The 19,916-nt window shown below is 44.0% G+C and overlaps 1 protein-coding gene across 2 annotated transcripts in view; it reads right to left on the bottom strand.

Annotated features, from left to right (window-relative positions):
- Positions 1-1,176: 1,176 nt before the first annotated feature.
- FAM193A (family with sequence similarity 193 member A) overlaps positions 1,177-19,916 on the bottom strand; it is a 140,017-nt gene continuing 121,277 nt past the window's right edge. For both annotated transcript variants that reach the window (XM_056554981.1, XM_056554982.1), the window contains 6 exons: positions 17,822-18,008; positions 16,060-16,293; positions 15,465-15,614; positions 6,155-6,965; positions 3,559-3,640; positions 1,177-2,049 (listed from right to left, as the gene is read on the bottom strand). In XM_056554981.1, the coding sequence (XP_056410956.1) occupies positions 1,956-2,049; positions 3,559-3,640; positions 6,155-6,965; positions 15,465-15,614; positions 16,060-16,293; positions 17,822-18,008 (1,558 nt within the window). In that variant the 3' untranslated portion in view covers positions 1,177-1,955. The remainder of the gene's footprint in view (positions 2,050-3,558; positions 3,641-6,154; positions 6,966-15,464; positions 15,615-16,059; positions 16,294-17,821; positions 18,009-19,916) is intronic.

The raw sequence follows: 19,916 nt of genomic DNA, 5'->3' as shown, positions 1-19,916 counted from the left end.
TTACTCAAGTTCATTTTGGCAAAATGTAGTCTTGCTTTTGTCTCTGTCAGCAGTGGGGGCCTCCTGGGTCTCCTGCCATAGAGTTACATTTCATTTAAATGTTGACTGATAGTTCGCGCTGACGCTGATGCTCCCTGAGCCTTTAGGACAGCTTGAATATCTTTGGAACTTGTTTGGGGCTGCTTATCCACCATCTGCACTATCCTGCGTTGACACCTTTTATCAATTTTTCTCTTCCGTCCACGTCCAGGGAGATTAGCTACAGTGCCATGGGTTGCAATCTTCTTACATTGCTGCGCACTGTGGACAAAGGCAAATCTAGATCTCTGGAGATGACTTGTAACCTTGAGATTGTTGATATTTTTCCACAATTTTGGTTCTCAAGTTCTCAGACAGTTCTCTTCTCTTTCTGTTGTCCAAGCTTCGTGTGGCACACACAGACACACAACGCAAAGACTAAGTGAACTTCTCTCCTTTTTATCTGCTTTCAGGTGTGATTTTTATATTGCCCACACCTGTTACTTGCCCCAGTTGAGTTTAAAGGAGTATCACATGCTTGAAGCAATCTTATTTATCCACAATTTTGAAAGGGTGCCAATAATTTTGTCCAGCCCATTTTTGGAGCTTGGTGTGACATTATGTCCAATTTGATGCTTAGTTGACAACCCCTTCCCATCCCTTCCAGGTAGCTGCTTAGTTGACAACCCATTCCCATCCCAGTAGCTCCTTACTTGACAACCCCTTCCTATCTGGGTATCTACATAGCTGACAACCCTTTCCCATTCCAGTAGCTCCTTATGACAACTCCTTTCCATCCCAGTAGCTCCTTAGTCGACAATCCCTTCCTATCTCTTGCAGGTAGCTCCTTAGTTGACGACCCCTTCCCATCTTGTGCAGGTAGCTCATTAGTTGACAACGCCTTCCTATCTCTTCCAGGTACCTCCTTAATTGACAATCCCTTCTCATCTTGTGACGGTAGCTCCTTAGTTGACAAATTTTTCCTATCCCAGTTGCTCTTTAGTTGACAACCCCTTCATAACAAGATAGCTCCTTAGTTGACAATCCCCTTCCATCCTGCTCCGTTAGTTGAAAGCCCTGTCCATCACAATAGTTTACCGAAAAATAAGTTAAAAACTGATGAGGTAGAAATGAAGGACACAGGAACAGACCATCCTTCTGCCATACTAATGTATTCCATCTTTCAAAAAGAAAGATATGATTTTAATATTACTTAACAATATGTTAAAAAAGTAGCCACTTGGGCGTCAGTGTTAATACAATTATACACTCTATAACAGATTGATAGTGTGAGTATTTTTTTTCTTGTTTTCTTCTTCTCCTGTTAACATCCTCATTCTGCAAGTATTCTTACACAAGCCGGCTACAAGTTGGGGAAGGAAAAAAATAAAAAATCCAAAAACACATAAGCGTATCTTGTACACTTCTTTTCAACAGTAGATTGTATGTGAACTGAGAGACATTTGTCCGTTTACGAGAATTTCCCCATGAGATCGGAGCAGTGATGATTACATGAGCGGTATGAAGTCCATTCCTTTATCGCCAGTAGTCCGTTTGACAAAAACGTAGCGTACTGCAGAAGTGACATGAGCCATCGTGGATGACGCAACTAGCTATTGCCTCAACTCAACCCGAGGAACCAGTCTCAAGTCTGATGCCAAGGCAATTTAGAAGTGAGCGTATTGCTACAACCAAAGTCTCACTCACAGACTACAAGCACACAAGCTAACAAATTCAGGTAGAAAGTGGCATATTCGCTTTTCAGATCAGCAAGAATTGTCAGGGCTTGAGGGGGTTCAGTGCAGATCCACACAGCACTGGGGACAAGGCAAGGCAGCACTGGCTCGGGGCCTGATAAGCGGTCAGAACAGCAGGGCATACACCAGTGGCATCGGTTCCTGCAGAGTGACCCCCTCCCCCTTTAAACTTTTTCGCAGTCAGTGTGCAGCATAGGTAGTCTTCTTCAGACTGAAGTTGGACCAGTTGATTGACAGCCTCTGTCTAGTCTGTCGGGCAGAGTCTAAGCAGAACCTACATAAATAGAAAAGCACAATAGATAAACTCAGCTCGTAAACTCATGAGAATCAGAAAAGCAGTAAATATGTTCATAAGAACAGAACTTGTCAGAAAGTTTGTGCAATACACTGACACTGCACGTAAAATCTGTGAAGGATTTACACCTGAGATACTAAATACATCTGAGTATCTCTACAGGTTAGGGTGCGTTCACACTATCTCTGTTTTTCTTAAAGGGGTACTCCGCTGCTAGACATCTTATCCCCTATCTGAAGGATAGGGGATAAGATGTCTGATCACAGGGGTCCTGCGCAATCACCTGCAGCACCAGGCATTCTAAACAAACGCCAGGTTCCTGCGGCAGTGGTCGTGATATCAAGGCCACGCCCCCTCCATTCATGTCTATGGGAGGGGGTGTCTACCGACACGCCCCCTCCCATAGACATGGATGGAGGGGGCGTGGTCGTGACGTCACAATCACAGGCTCCTGCTCCTAGCGTTCTGAACAAAATGTTCAGAACGCTGGAGCACCCCTTTAAGGAAAACTAATGCTATTTTATGACATTTCCCATTGACTTACAAAAAAAAGACCATAAGGTAAAAAAAAATAAAAAAAAATCGGAGTACACAATAGAATAGTTCACTACAGTTAAACAAAACGTATTGTAATGGAAACCGTGAAATGAGGACAAAAAAAAAATAAAATAAACACGGCGCACCCTTAATCCCTTTTTAAATAAAGTGACTGTCCAACAGGATGAAATAGGACTGTAACAGGTTATGCTGACACTGGTTTCAGATTTAGAGTTTGTACTGCCCTGGGATCCACTTGTAGCCTCCGCGCCATCATTTCCCATGCTGAATAAGCAACATGTCCACACAGAAAATTTCCAATGCATGTAAAACAGGGTTAGGGTGCTTTCACACTACGTTTGTAGTGTACGGTTAATGGATCCGGTTGGGAGGGGTGAAAACCAGCCGCTCCTGTATCCTGCCCGTACCCCATTCATTTCAATAAGCCAACCGGAGTCAAACGCTGAGTCCGGTTGTCTCATTTTTGTCCCGTATACAGTTTTTTGACCGGACCTAAAACAGTTGTATACCACGGTTCTAGGTCCGGTCAGAAAACTGTATACTGGGAAAAATGAGACAACCGGAGTCAGCGTTTGACTCCGGTCGGCTCAATGAAATGAATGGGGTACGGGCAGGATCCGGCTGGGATACGGGAGCGGCCAGTTTTCGCCCCTCCTAACCGGATCCAGCAACCGTACACTACAAACATCGTGTGAAAGCACCCTTACAGAAACCTTATTCACTTGCATTGAATGAGGACTTATTGGCTATGGCATCCTGAAATCTGGATTGCGTGACCATCTGCATGCCTCGATTTAAGATAAATGCAGGTCAGATGGGATATGTATCAGACAGTTATGACATTTCCAGTGGATATGCCATAAATGTCCAGATGGGAATATTCCTTTAACCTGACATATGAGGTATCCAGAAGTAACAAATGTTCCTCACCTTTTAAAATATTCCACTTCTCTTTCAGTCTCATCCAATTCAACACTGTCAAGATCAATGTCTTTAGGAAGAAATACGTCATCTGGAAGAGAAAACATAAGTGACATTTCAATTAATTCAACGGCTTCTACAAAGAACAGAAGAAATGTAGCAAGCGATATACACAGCTTATGTTATTTAGGTGAATGAACAGCTCTGAACACACGAGGAATTGCAATATTGAGTATTTTATAGGGTTTTAGGCTGCAGAATTTACATTCTTCATCGCCCCCTATTATAACGATTCTGCACATAATGGTAAAAGGTTAATTTTATGGCATTTCCAGTAGAGCATCAGAGGATAATCCTGTTATGGCTAGATGAGGTCCACAAGATCCCAACACATCTGTGCAAAAATAGTACGAACTAAACAAAAGACGCTGACTTAAAGGGGTACTCCGCTGCTCAGCTTTTGGAACAAACCTGTTCCAAACATTGGAGCTTGCAGCTCATGATGTCACAGCCCCGCCTCCTCACAACATCACGCCCTGCCTCCTCATGACATCACGCCCCCACAATGCAAGTCTATGGGAGGGGGCATGACGGTCGTCACGCCCCCTCCCATAGACTTGCATTGAAGGGGCGGGGCTATGACGTCACGAGCTCCCAGCGCCGGCTCCAGCGTTCGGAACTGTTTGTTCCAAACGGAGAGCAGTGGAGTACCCCTTTAAAGAGGACCTATCGGCTCCTGATTTGTCTGCTAGAGTAAATACTTGCATACAATTCAATTAGAAGTATGGTAAATCTTGGAAAACAATTCCTTGTGCTGTTCCTCTGTTCATCCATCTGGAAATGTATAGACAGAATGACAATTGGGTTTCATGCATCAATAGGGTTCCGTAAGATCACGTTCAGCTCTGAATAGATACCGACAGTGTAGGGGCACACCATTGACTGGTAAGGCTATGTTCACATGGACTTCCACATAGAGTGTGCTCGGGGACGTGCCGTTTCATAGACTGCAATGCATTCTGTGTAGAGTCCACAGAAAGAATGGACATGTATATTCTTTCTGCAGCCACCGGAATTTGAATTTCTGTGGCAGATGTTTCCAGCACGGAAATTCTGCTGTGCGCGCAGAGCAGCAGAATCCTATTGAAATCAATGGGATTCTGCTACTGCGGAATCTCTGTGCGGAATTCCACATGTAAATTCTGGCGTGTTAAGCCTAACTTAGCTGTCAATGAATGCAGACAACATCAGACTATGCAGATTCCACCTCACAATCAAGGGGGATGCACACCTAGTTGCCAACTTATTTATACATTTCCAGGAGGAATAAGGAAGTAATAGCACAATGCAGATTTCTTAAGAAAAGAAGCTGAAGATTTCTTATTTAGTAAGTAACAGAAATTTACTAAAACAGACATCTCACGAGAGCTGTACAGTACATTTTAAGGAAAATCTTAACTATAGCTGGTGTGTATATCCTTAAAGATTTAGCCATCTCCCTGAATAACTAATTACTACAGTGTTGTTTGATATGATAAAAGTCACAATTAACTAATCATTTTTATTAATATCCAGTGAAAAATTTGCAAACAATAGTCCACACTGGCTTTTTTATTTTTTTACACAGTGAAGACGATCTACTAATCTGAGGCGGTGTTTCTCAACCAGGGTGTCTCCAGTTGCTGCAAAACTCCCAGTCTTTTGCTGTCAGGGCATGCTGGGAGTTGTAGTTATGCAACAGCTGGAGGCACCCTGGTTGGGAAATTCTGACAGAATGTCCTAACATGGTTTGAATACAAAGAAGGGCACCAGCTTTTTTTGCCTGTATGTGCATGCGGGGAAGAGCCTTCAGTTGTCCGGGCATGCTGGGAGTTGTAGTTTTGCAACAGCTGCTGAGCCACAGGTTGGGGAACACTGCTCTACTAGATGTACCATATTTTTTACTGTTGTCTCTGACAAACTTAGCTCTGCTACATCTCTATAACAAATTACAAGGAAGGATTATATCCTCCTTGGTTAGGGTACACTGATCTAAAGTGTATACAGCAAACAACAAGTGGATGTCGTCTATGGTCAAAGGATTTCATACCCTGGAAAGAAAATCTCTAAGTTATAAGTTACTCAGGCTAAGTAAAGAGAAGAGCAAAATTAAATGGGGTTTTCCAAGACTTTAATGATAAGGGCAGGCCATCAATGTCTCATCACTTCCGGTTGTCACCTGGCACACTGACAATCGACGCGCACAAAGCTGTGTACATGGTGCAGTAGGTTGCGTTACTGGGGCTTTATCTCCCATTCAACTACAGAACACAATTGATAAGCAGAGGTGCCCAGTGCTGGACCCCCACTATCCATTTTGAGGATAGGTCATCAATAATAAAGTGATGGAAAAAAAAAAAAAACTTTAAAAGATGTTATGCAGCAAATGAAAAACAGATTAATTTCTTTCCAAAACAGCACCACATCTGTTTGCAGGTTATCTGTGGTATTACAACTCCATTCACTTTAATAGAACTGAGCTGAAAACCACACCAGACAAATGTGCTGCAGTTTGTGGCAAAAAGCAACACCTATGTGAACCTCCAACTTGTCACTGACTTCTTACCGATAGAATTATTCACTTTTTCTCCTTTCTTCTTCTTATTCCTCTTGCTTTTGCCCTTTGGCTGCGGGGACTCGGCTGTAATGAGCGGCTTGTTGTTTTGTTGCTCCCCAATGACAGGGACCTCACAAGGTGCTGGTGGCTTTTCCTCCTTAATATAATTTAGTTGTTTCTTGTTGTTACCATTGCCAGCCTTTTTCTCTTCTTTCTTCTGCTCAACCAAAGGTGCGATTTCCACCGCTCGGACTTTGGCTTCGTTTTGGTTCTTCGGCTTTGGTTGGAGTTCTGCCATTTTGGACGCCTCAGATTTTTTGACCTGCTCCGGGCTGAGCTTTGCGACTTGTGATTTCGGCTTCTGCTTGACATGGTTTTCTTTTTGTTGGACCAGGTCGAGGAGGAGGGAGAGCTGTTCTTGCTGTTTTGCCTTCACCTCTTTGGCGGTGTAGGACTTCAAGTCTCTGCCATTTGTGGTGTTAGATAGCTCATTCACAGCCTCCAGCAACGGACTGGGCTGGGTTTTGTGACACTGCCTTGCAGGTAGTGGAACGGATACTGCTTCCTGCTCTAGGGTCCCATTGGGAAGTACCTCTGTGGTGGCTTCTTTAGTGGGAAGATGGTTATGTATGTGTCGATCTACCTTGTGACTGTCCTTATTAGATCGTTCCTTTTTCTTTTTCTTAAATGCCTGACACTCATGGTGTCGCTGAAATTCCTGTTTCAACCTCTCCTCATCCTCCCTTTGCCTCTGCTCTTCTATTAGTTGACAGACTTCCCGTTCTCTGGCTTCAGCTTCGTGTCGTGCCTTCTCTTCCAGCTGTGTTATAACAAAGGAAGGTATAGGAAAAGACTATTAAAAGTTTTTACACTAACACATGTATGATACCATTTATTTATGCAAAAGAAACCTTTACACTAGTGTTTCCTAACCTGTGGCTCTTCAGACCTTGCAAAATTACAACTCCCACCATGCCCTGTCAGCTGAAAGCGGTCAAAGCACGATGGGAGCTAAAGTAGTGCAAAAACTGGAGAGCCCACAGGTTAGAGGAACACTGATCTACACTAACAATGTATTAAATCCAAGCATGAAATGTGGATAAATGAGACCCAGCAATTCACAAGCATCCTGGTCATTATGAGTCTGTATCGGTATCAGCTTCTCTTTAAACCCCTCCGCCCTCAGTCCATATGCTATTTTAGCATTATCTACTAAATCCTTAAGAACCAGTGCTGTATGGATTAAGACATTATTCTGCTAATAATGGCAACAGATCTGCCTAGATTGAAGACATGATAACACCAAAGAGAGAGATTCCTATGTCTTAGGGTAAATTTACACTGAATTTGTGGTGTACTCAGGCCCGTCGCTACCGGACCGGCAAACCAAGCAATTGCTTGGGGCCCCGAGCTGGCTGGGGGCCCCGAGCAGAGCCGGTGCACATCCAGTAGCGACGGGGCACTTCGGGGGGCCCGCACATTTCAATTAAATTACCTTTGTAGGGCGCGGGCCCCTTAAGAAACAAAGCATAGGGCCAGCACCAGACAGGTCAGGGGCTGATGGGAGTAGAGACGTCACGTGCCCCGCGCAGGCACGCACGTCCACTCCGATCACCTGACCTGTCCCTGCTTACGTCCCTACGCGAACCTCCAGCATCCTCCTCATGCAGTGACAGGAGCAGCAGAAGACTCACGCCGCTGCAATGATCCGCGGCAGGGTAAGTAAACTGGCCGGGGGGGGGGGGGGGGGGGGATTGTATGGTGGTTAGGGGACTACATTGGTGATGAGAGGTGTGTGTGTGTGTGTGTGTGTGTGTGTGTGGGGGGGGGGGTGTTATGGGGGTGATAAGAGATGCAGGGGGGTGTTATGGGGGTGATAAGAGGTGCAGGGGGGTGTTATTGGGGTGATAAGAGATGCAGGGGGGTGTAATGGGGGTGATGAGAGGTGCAGGGGGTGTTATGGGGGTGATAAGAGATGCAGGGGGGGGGTGTAATGGGGGTGATGAGAGGTGCAGGGGGGTGTTATGGGGGTGATAAGAGATGCAGGGGGGTGTAATGGGGGTGATAAGAGATGCAGGGGGGTGTTATGGGGGTGATAAGAGGTGCAGGGGGGTGTTATGGGGGTGATAAGAGATGCAGGGGGGGGGTGTAATGGGGGTGATGAGAGGTGCAGGGGGGTGTTATGGGGGTGATAAGAGATGCAGGGGGGGGGTGTAATGGGGGTGATGAGAGGTGCAGGGGGGTGTTATGGGGGTGATAAGAGATGCAGGGGGGTGTAATGGGGGTGATAAGAGATGCAGGGGGGTGTTATGGGGGTGATAAGAGGTGCAGGGGGTGTTATGGGGGTGATAAGAGATGCAGGGGGGTGTTATGGGGGTGATAAGAGGTGCAGGGGGTGTTATGGGGGTGATAAGAGATGCAGGGGGGGTGTTATGGGGGTGATAAGAGATGCAGGGGGGTGTTATGGGGGTGATAAGAGGTGCAGGGGGTGTTATGGGGGTCATGAGAGGTGCATGCAGATGTTATGGGGGTCATGAGAGGTGCAGGGGGTGGATGTGGGGAAGGATTATATTTAGTGGGTACAGTGTGTAGCAGTATTATATTCAGGGTACAGTGTATAGCAGTTTTATATTCAGGGTACAGTGTGTGGCAGTATTATGTTCAGGGTACAGTGTGTGGCAGGATTATATTTAGTGGGTTAAGTGTATAGCAGTATTATATTCAGGGTACAGTGTGGGGCAGTATTTTATTTAGGGTACAGTGTGGGGCAGTATTATATTCAGGGTACAGTGTGTGGCAGTATTATATTCAGGGTACAGTGTGTGGCAGTATTATATTTAGTTGGTACAGTGTGTGGCAGTATTATATTCAGGGTACAGTGTGTGGCAGGATTATGGACTGGAAACACTGCTGCACCTAATGTGGGGGGGAACACTGCCTGCCTAATGTGGGGGGGAACACTGCCTGCCTACTAAGGGGGAACACTGCCTGCCTACTAAGGGGGAACACTGGCAACCTAATGTGGGGAGAGCTATGCTGCACCTAATGTGGGGGGAACTCTGCTGCACCTAATGTGCATCGTATCAATGTTCGCTCACGTTGTGCTCCCAGAATTCAAGGGCCGGTGTTACTATGTCTTGACGCCGGCCCTAGAGCGTGACGTGCGTGAACATCAAAGGGGGGGGGGGGGGGGCGGCCCTCCATGTCCATTTTGCTTGGGGCCCCCAAATTCCTTCAAACGGCCCTGGGTGTACTATAGGATTCCATGTTAAAAAATGTAATATAAATAATATATTTATATATATATATATATATATATATATATATATATATATATATATATATATATATATATATATATATGTATATATATATATATATATATATACACACACACACACACACACACACACACAAAGAACAGAAAAAAAAGGGAAAAGGAAAACGGCTCGAAGGCAGCCAAAACGCTGTTGGGTAATGGGAAGCCTATAGATGCATTTATCATATTCTTTTGTATATGTTTAAAGTACAACACAAACAGTATTGATCTACCATACTATTGATTGCTGAACACAAATTTTACTAATAGAGGTTGATGGCAATAATAATGCAGAAGAGATGAGGGTGATGAAATTGGGTCGAAAAGCAATGGCAGTAAAGAATGGGACTTCTTGTTCTGGCAAGTAACAGATGTAGAGAGTGGTTCATGATAGGTTGGGACTGAATGTGGTATGCGCGAGCTTTATACATGGGGGGACTGATGATATTACAATGGTCACAACATTAAACAAGTCATAAAGCCTTACAACACTGATGGCCTGCCCTCAAGCACAGTCCAACAATATCAGGTTTGTGAGAGTGACTCCCAGCAGCACCACCAGTAAGCTATTTGAATGTGTTATGTGAGCACTAAGGCCTCTTCATTATTTACTTCCGCTCAGCGGAGGCACAAGGTATTGCAGTTAGAAATGAGCGAACTTACAGTAAATTTGATTCGTCACGAACTTCTCGGCTCGGCAGTTGATGACTTTTCCTGCATAAATTAGTTCAGCTTTCAGGTGCTCCGGTGGGCTGGAAAAGGTGGATACAGTCCTAGGAAAGAGTCTCCTAGGACTGTATCCACCTTTTCCAGCCCACGGGAGCACCTGAAAGCTGAACTAATTTATGCAGGAAAAGTCATCAACTGCCGAGCCGAGAAGTTTGTGACGAATCGAATTTACTGTAAGTTCGCTCATCTCTAATTGCAGTGTTTCCTTATTTACTGGACTGGAAAAACACTGAAGCACCTGGTGATACCAACTGATATTATGGCAATAATTATGTTAAATACCAAAAAAGGCTAACGCACTAGCATGACTGCCGCTGTCCCTCCAAACAGGGGAATAAGACCCCTGGCAATCGAATACTGATGATCTATCATGAGGTTATGCATTCGTTTTGTAAGGCTGGACAACTACTTTAACCCTTTTAGGACCCTTATTTATTTATACATTTTTTTGAGGTTTCGCTTCTTCCTCCGCGTCTTCTAATAGACATAACTCTTATTTTTCCATCTAAAGACCAATATGAGGGCTTGTTTTTTGTGTCACCAACTGTACTTTGTAATGACATCATTCATTTAACCTACAAATGTACAGTGAAAACAAAAGATTTGTAGATCATAATTGAAAAAAACAAAAAAAAAAAAACAACAACATTTGACATCTTTGGGGGCTTCCATTTCTACCCAGTGCACCTTTTGGTAACAATGACTATCTTTATCCTGTAGGTCCATACAATTAAAATGATACCCAGTTGATATAGATTGTTTTATTTTACATCTTTTAAAAAAACTTTTTTGTACAAATATTAGTATGCTTAAAATTATCCTCTTCTGAGCCCTATAATCTTTTTATTTTTCCACATACAGGGATGTATGAGTGTTCATTTTTGTGCTCCATGATGTTTAGTTTTTATCGGGACCATTTTCGGGTTTTTTTGCGTTCTATTAATTTTCATTCACCAAAAATAGACATTTCTTGACTTTGGAATTTTTTTTGTGCCTTTGACCGTGTGGATTAACATTATATTTTAAGAGTCTGGATATTTACACAAACAGCAATACCACATGTTTATGTTTCCTTTACTTATTTTTAATTTTTTATGGGAAAAGGGGGTGATTCAAACTTTTATTCGGAAAGGGGTTTACCGCATTTAGATGCCACGATCAACTTTGATCACATCGTCTGAAGGGTTAATGCATGACATTGGCCATGTCTGGCATTAGTCGTGGGTTCCAGTTGCTAATAGCCAACGGATATGACGTGGCTGCTGAACGCGCATCATACAGCGGGATACCACAGAGGATGCAAATATACGAACATTTGCGGGAAGGGGTTAAACAAATCAGCAGAGAACAAGAGGAAAATCCAGCTCCCAAGGTGCAACTATAATAAAACTTAAAGGGGTTATCCAGGAAAATACTTTTTTTTTATATATCAACTAGCTCTAGAAAGTTAAACAGATTTGTAAATTACTTCTATTAAAAAAATCTTAATCCTTTCAGTACTTATGAGCTACTGAATTTAAGGTTGTTCTTTTCTGTCTAAGTGCTTGGGAAATGCCCAGTTTAGAAGCAAATCCCCATAGCAAACCTCTTCTAAACTGGGCGGTTCCCGAGACACGTGTCATCAGGGAGCACTTCGAAAAGAACAACCTTAACTTCAGAAGCTCATAAGTACTGAAAGGATTAAGATTTTTTTTAATAGAAGTAATTTACAAATCTGTTTAACTTTCTGGAGCCAGTAGATATATAAAAAAGTTTTTTCCTGGATAACCCCTTTAACGTTTACTTCATCCAATTAAAAATAAAATTCCGTAGTGGAAGTGAGTGGTCATGTCACTATAAAATCGAAGTGAAACGCCTGGGAGCTGGATTTTCCTCTTGTTCTCTGCCTGAATGCTACGGGGATAGGCGGATCCCTGCATCCGTGCTTCCATAATATCATCCGTCTGTGTCTGGAGTCTCCAAGCGGTGAGCTGATCTATTTCCCTTCTGTACCTGTTAAACAAATAAGCTACTCTTAAAAACACATGATCAAATCCTATAGGTAAAGCGCAAACCTTCTAATCGCCATGCTATCTAGAGATATGTGCATAGTATAAAGAACTCCCTATGATATGCCTGATGGTTGGTGGCTGCCAACTCAAGGAAGCATAAATAACCTTACAGTTCATACATAGAAATACTGCACTGGTCCACAGTTACACTAGAAATACAGACACTCCAATAAAGGCTTAAGCTCCTGTAAGGAGAAGTGTTACTGTATTGCATTCCAAAAGGTTTTTCCTGCATCGGATAAATATATCCAGGCAAACAAATTAAGTTATAACCTGCCTCCCTATATGCTGCCAGATCTTCTGGTCCCCCCCTTTTCTTTCTCCTATGGATGATGTTTTGCTCACTGCTCAGCCCATCACGCAGCTGAGCAGATCGTGTGTGCAGGAGCAAAACGTCAGAGATAGGAGGGAGGACAGCATCGCAACGGGAACTGCAGCAGCAACGGGGGAGTGGGGGAGGCAAGTACAGCTTCTTGTATGTTTTTAAAGGGGTACTCCACCCCTAGACATCTTATCCCCTATCCAAAGGATAGGGGATAAGATGTCTGACCGCCACTGGGGACCCCCACAATATAGCATGTGGCACCCACCTGTTTCTGCTCCGGAAGCGCTGGAGGGTCTGGGTCCCGACCATGGGAACGGAAGATCGTGACATCATGACTCCGCCCCCGTGTGACATCACGCCCGTCCCCTCAATACAAGTCTATGGGAGGGGGCGTGATGGCTGTCACGCCTCCTCCCATGGACTTGCATTGAGGGGGTGGGGCGTCACACGGGGGCGGAGTAATGACATCACGATCTTCCGCTCCCATGGTCAGGACCGAGACCCTCCAGCGCATCCAGAGCAGAAACAGGTGGGTGACGCATGCTATATTGCGGGGGTCCCCAGCGGCGGGACCCCCGCGATCAGACATCTTATCCCCTATCCTTTGGATAGAGGATAAGGTGTCTAGGGGTGGAGTACCCCTTTAATGTGCAGGAAGGCAGGTTTAAATTATATTTGCCCGAAAAACCTTTAATTATGCCTGTAGCATTCGCTTGGAAATTCACCAGCCAAATTTTTATTAATGTGGAGGTGGAAATGTTTAGCCTCATGTAAATGTATTAAACACTGTTTGCAGTCTATGATAAGCATGTGTTGCAGGAAATGCTCCCAACTTATTTGCTAAATGAGTCAACAGGCTGCCATGGGCCAAATAGGATGCTTCACCCAGGCTAAAGCAACTTACCACACGATATGCAGCCAGGCTATAACCAAGATATACTCATTTTTGCCTACACAGACTACAGAGGTCTATAGACAACATTTGCAGTGGTATAATAAATAGTTGCATGCTGTTTAGGCTACCCAGTGGCATATACGTGTAAACAGATGCTTAAATTAAATCTAGAGGGAATGTATTCTGAATTATTTAACCCCTTAACGACGCAGGACGTATATTTACGTCCTGCGCCGGCTCCCGCGATATGAAGCGGGATCGCGCCGCGATCCCGCATCATATCGCGTCGGTCCCGGTGCTAATCAACGGCCGGGACCCGCGGCTAATACCACACATCGCCGATCGCGGCGATGTGCGGTATTAACCCTTTAGAAGCGGCGGTCAAAGCTGACCGCCGCTTCTAAAGTGAAACTGAAAGTATCCCGGCTGCTCAGTCGGGCTGTTCGGGACCGCCACGGTAAAATCGCGGCGTCCCGAACAGCTGATCAGACACCGGGAGGGCTCTTACCTGCCTCCTCTGTGTCCGATCGACGAATGACTGCTCCGTGCCCGAGATCCAGGCAGGAGCAGTCAAGCGCCGATAATGCTGATCATAGGCGTGTTAATACACGCCTGTGATCAGGATGAGCGATCAGTGTGTGCAGTGTTATAGGTCCCTATGGGACCTATAACACTGCAAAAAAAAAAAGTAAAAAAAAAGTGTTAATAAAGGTCATTTAACCCCTTCCCTAATAAAAGTTTGAATCACCCCCCCTTTTCCCTTAAAAAAAATAAAACAGTGTAAAAAAAAAAAATAAACATATGTGGTATCGCCGCGTGCGTAAATGTCCGAACTATAAAAATATATCATTAATTAAGCCGTACGGTCAATGGCGTACGCGATAAAAAATTCCAAAGTCCAAAAAAGCGTATTTTGGTCACTTTTTATAACATTAAAAAATGAATAAAAACTGATCAAAAAGTCCGATCAAAACAAAAATCATACCGATAAAATCTTCAGATCACGGCGCAATAAATGAGTCCTCATACCGCCCCGTACGTGGAAAAATAAAAAAGTTATAGGGGTCAGAAGATGACATTTTTAAACTTATAAATTTTCCTGCATGTAGTTATGATTTTTTCCAGAAGTGCGACAAAATCAAACCTATATAAGTAGGGTATCATTTTAACCGTATGGACCTACAGAATAATGATAATGTGTCATTTTTACCGAAATATGCACTGCGTAGAAACGGAAGCCCCCAAAAGTTACAAAATGGCGTTTTTTTTTTCGATTTTGTCGCACAATGATTTTTTTTTCCGTTTCGCCGTGCATTTTTGGGTAAAATGACTAATGTCACTGCAAAGTAGAATTGGCGACGCAAAAAATAAGCCATAATATGGATTTTTAGGTAGAAAATTGAAAGGGTTATGATTTTTAAAAAGGAGGAAAAAAACGAAAGTGCAAAAACGGAAAAACCCTGAGTCCTTAAGGGGTTAATATTGAAAGTGTCAATAGAAAAATTTTTTTTACAAAAAAGTGTGTGTCCTAGTGGATCAACTCGTGAATTTATCAACAATACTCCCATCTACGATGAGTTAATACAGTCTTATGACATAGACCAGTATTTCCCAATCAGGGTGCCTCCAGCTGTTGCAAAACTACAACTTCCAGCATGCCTCGACAGCCAAAGGCTGTCTAGGCATGCTGGGAGTTGTAATTTTGCAACAGCTGGAAGCGCCATGGTTGGGAAATACTGACAGAGACAATGCCCTAACATGGTTTGCATACAAAGACTGGCACTGTGCTGCTGGGGAGAACCTAAAATACTTGTGGCACTGCACAGGGGGATCACGTGTATGTGTTGCAATACAGTGCTGTAAAAATATAGCCAATGTGTACTGATGGCGTGAACATTAGGACTTGAAGCAAAGAGAAGATGGGTACTTGTAAACCTGTGTTACTATTTGGTACCTTGCACCTAAGGATGCTCCCAGACACTGCTGGCCAAGATGCTAACCTGCTGCTTTTCCGGTCGTTCTCGGTCCGGTTCAGCTTCTGCTTTGTCAGTCCGTTCCTCAGCCGTGCTGGTGCAGGTTCCCTGCATGCTCCCCTCTGAGCCAAGCACATGGCTAACAATAATATTCATAGCTGGGCTTGCCCCATAATCCTATGGGGGTAGCACATGAGTAATTATAATTAGAATGAATCAAAAAATTATATATATTTATAATAGTTATGAAAGAAAATAAATATGCAGTATATATATTAGTAGCGGACTTATTGTATAAATTCTTGCTGTGGAACAGACTGACCTCCACACGGATGGGTATGGCTGCCACGGGAGGTCAGGTTCCATCAGCACAGGCACAACAGGTCTGGCTGACATCACTAATGTGCACTTAATGTCTGTATATGTGTACATACAACAACCTACAAGTAAGTGGAGCACAAACTAATATGTGCAAGCTATGAGCTTTTTAGCAAAAGGCTAGTATGTATAATATAAACATGTGGCAAGGATAGCATGCACTTGTGTCATTCTATGTATATAGCCAAACTGATGTGCGTATCTATAGGGTTATTCTGTGGTTGTACAACAGAGATGAGCTCACCTTTCTTTGCTTGTGCCTTGCACGCTTGGCTGCCCGTGAGCTGCTGACTGGTTTGGATTCAGAGCTGTTGATGAACTGGACTAGATCGTCTACCTTTCGATGGTCAACTACACCAGTTTCCCTTTCTGGGACCTGGTCTGGCTTTTTGGGCTGTTCTTCTTTCCTCTTGGTTAGCCGTAAACGGAGTTTCTCCCTCATTTCTGTGTAATTCCTACTGGTTGGAGCTGATGGAGGCTTAAGTGAAAAGCAAATGGTATTTAGCAAACGTACTGTAAGACCAACGTGCAGAGCATCATAACAGACCAAAAGAGAAGCTAGAAATTGTGCATAAAGTAATAGAGACCCATTCATCAATGTGTTTACAAGGGGCTTAACAAAAGTTCTATAGTAAAAAGAATAGTTCTAAACATTTCCAATATAGTTTCTAAATCAATTCCCCACAGTCAAGATTTCTGCTTGCTGTCAAGAAATCGGAACCTTATGCTGTAAATGTAGGTCAGTCCCAGCCACGTAATGGACATATAGGTGCACAGCTTGTTGCCGTACAGATATCAGATGTTTCTTGTAAGAGACCCTGTAACTTTGTGATCATAAGATTAGGACAGAAATGTATTCTGGAAGCTAACAGTAAGATTCTCACTATGAAAATGTTGGCGCAAGCAGTTTCCCATTGTCTTGGGATGTCTATGAGATTCTGCTGCACTGTGAACACTGCTAAATTACTCCGCTAAAAGAATGAACATTCATTCTTTCAGCGAAATCCGCTTGGACATGCATTGCCATTGGGTTATGGCGGGGCTTTATCGGCATATCGGCAAGGTAAATGCAGGTACCGATAATGTACAAAATCGTGAATACTGGACGATAATATCGGCCAAACCGATAATCTGTCGATCCCTAATTGCCATCAATGGTGACCGTGCTTGTCCGAGGGCTCCTACCAAATGTCCGCCTGAATTTTCTGTGGGTGGACATTTGGCAGTGTCAATGCACCCTAAAGGTTCTAAACGACAGCAAACAGAGGTCTAGGAATTCATACCAAAATTATAGAATTCTATGACTTAGTTTTTCAGGTATAACTAAACATACAAAAAAAAATTTAAATTAAGAAAACCTTATCAAATACTTGTGCCTTTAGGAGCATGTCACAATAGATCTTTTATTTAGAGAATCAACTGTAAGCAATTACCCAATATAAGCCCTCCCGTGCTTCAGGTTTCCCACTTGCTAAGACAAAAAAAAAAAAAGGTGCTCAGTCTGGAAAATGACTGTTCATCCTCACCTACCAAAGTCTGTTCTTACTGTTCTTGCTGTATAAGCTGATGCTATGGGATCAGTATAGACTTCTCTCTTGTTGCTGCTCACTTGCCAAGGTTGCTCAAGAACACTGCAGCAATCTGAAGAGCCCATATAAACATGTGCTTAGTACCTGTTCAAACAGTATCTCACTGCAAGGAACAGAGTTATGAGAGATGCCTCATAACTGCTCAAAAGAAATGTGGAAGGGCACAACTTTCTAATATGGGGTGGACATAGAGGCAGGGAGGACAATGCTTCTGCAAAAAAAAAAAGAAAAACTCTGCCCAGACATGGCTGCCCATTCCTCTGATCCTTCAATTAATAAAACCCTTTTAGGGTCTATTCACACCTACAGTATTCTGTGCAGATTTGATGCTCAGGATCTGCAGCGGATATATGTATATATAATACTGTACGTGTGAATAGACCATTAAACAGAAGTTCTGTATGTAAACATACTGACCCCTCCATGACCGAAGAACTCGCAGTAGCAGCAGTCACAGTATTTGCCCTCTTTCTGATTGGTGGATGTTGATGTACTGGAGCTGTGTTCTGAGCAGCTGTCCTCATCCTGACTCTCCTCACCATCATATTGCTGGTGATCGTACGCAGCATTGTTTTCACACCGATGACCCTCACAGTCAGGATCACTGGAATAGAAGGCATTCATGGTTAACATTTATATAAAACTTGGCACAGAATGAAAGCTCTACGAAGAGTCCGTCTTAAATTATTTGCATACAAAAACCTTCTGTTAAGATGTCAGAGGCAAGTTTAATACAGCGTGTGTATTAAGAATGCAACAAACAAGTGAGTGATCCAGCTCACCTTCCCTGATGTATGGTGCTCGGACCGGTGCCCAGCAAGGCATCCAATATTGAAGAAAGAAGGTACGGAAGGTCCAGCACTTCGTTGCAAGCAGCTTTATTGAAGATACATCACACCATAAAAACGACAGTCAGTCAGACATGTTTAAAGCGCAAGCGCTCTTCCTCGGTGACCTCGGTCACCGAGGAAGAGCGCTTGCGCTCGAAACAGGTCAGAATGTCGTTTTTATGGTGTGATGTATCTTCAATAAAGCTGCTTGCAACGAAGTGCTGGACCTTCCGTACCTTCTTTCTGTGCATTAAGAATGTAGTTAAGCTTACACTGCAATGTTTCCATAAGCTGTTAGATCAGTGGTTCCCATACAAAGTGCCTCCAGCTGTTGCCAACCTACAACTCCCAGCATGACTCCTTTGGCTGTCCGGGCATGCAGGGAGTTGTAGTTTTGCATCAGCTGGAGGCACCCGGGTTGGGAAACAATGTGTTAGATAGACGCAAATGTAAATATTGAAGCAACCTTACTACTGGTTTAACATCCTTATAGAAGGGTAACCTGAAGAAAGCAGACTGTATTGGGTATCTCGATGCAACTTTAATAAGGAGATTTTTTTTTAACACTTACCGTAAAATCTCTTTCTCGAAGGATCCATTTGGGGACAAACCGTGGGTGTATGCTGCTGTCTCTAGGAGGTATGACACTATGGCAACAAGGAAGTCGGCTCCTCCCAGCAGGCTATACCCGCTTCCAGGCCCTGAGGTAATCAGTTTTAGTACCAGAGCAATAGGAGAAGACCGACAGGTCAAGGAAAAAACACGAACTGTCCGAGAACCAGACGAAAATATATAACTGAACACACCCTTGGACAGAGAACCAAAGAGAAACCCAAAAGGGCGGGAGCTGTGTCCCCCAATGGATCCTTCGAGAAAGATTTTACGGTAAGTGTTAAAAAATCTCCTTTTCTCTATCGGCTCCATTGGGGGACACAGACCGTGGGACGTACCAAAGCCGTCCCTTGAGTGGGCAGATAGTCAGGCAGACGGCTGTTCCACTGCTGCCTACAGCAGACTACGGCCCAGCCTAGCATCAGCCGATGCGAAGGTATGAACCAGGTAGAACCTCGAGAAAGTGTGCAAAGACGACCATGTAGCCGCCTTGCAAATCTGCGAGGTAGAGGCATTGTTCTGGAGAGCCCAGGATGCCCCAACAGAAACGGGTAGAATGAGCCACAACCCTGAAGGGAGGAAACTTCCCCCTACAGCGATAGGCTTCCGAAATGGCAGGCCGAATCCACCGAGAAAGGGTGGCCTTGGAAGCAGGTTGTCCCTTACGACGACCTTCCGTAAGGACGAAAAAGGAATCGCACTGACGAAACGAAGAAGAGATAGAGAGGTAATACCTAAAAGCCCAAACCACATCCAGTTTGTGGAGTAAATGCTCCCTAGAATGAGAAGGAGCGGGATAAAAGGACGAAAGAACAATGTCCTCATTGAGATGAAAGGCCGAAACAACCTTAGGCAAAAAGGAAGGATCTAGCCGGAAGACAACCTTGTCCTGGTGAAGCACCAGAAACTGAGAACAGCAGGAGAGAGCTGCCAATTCAGACACTCTCCGAATGGAGGACATAAGAAAATGCCACTTTCCAAGAAAGGAGGCACAGGGACACCTTCCCAAGGGGTTCAAAAGGGTCAACTTGGAGTACCCCCAGAACCAGATTCAAGTCCCAAGGGGCAGA

The sequence above is a fragment of the Hyla sarda genome, chromosome 1 (genome assembly GCF_029499605.1).
Source record: "Hyla sarda isolate aHylSar1 chromosome 1, aHylSar1.hap1, whole genome shotgun sequence".
In the NCBI taxonomy this organism is placed as follows: domain Eukaryota; kingdom Metazoa; phylum Chordata; class Amphibia; order Anura; family Hylidae; genus Hyla; species Hyla sarda.
Note: the sequence above shows the minus strand (reverse complement) of the source record. Positions and strands in the feature narration are given on the sequence as shown.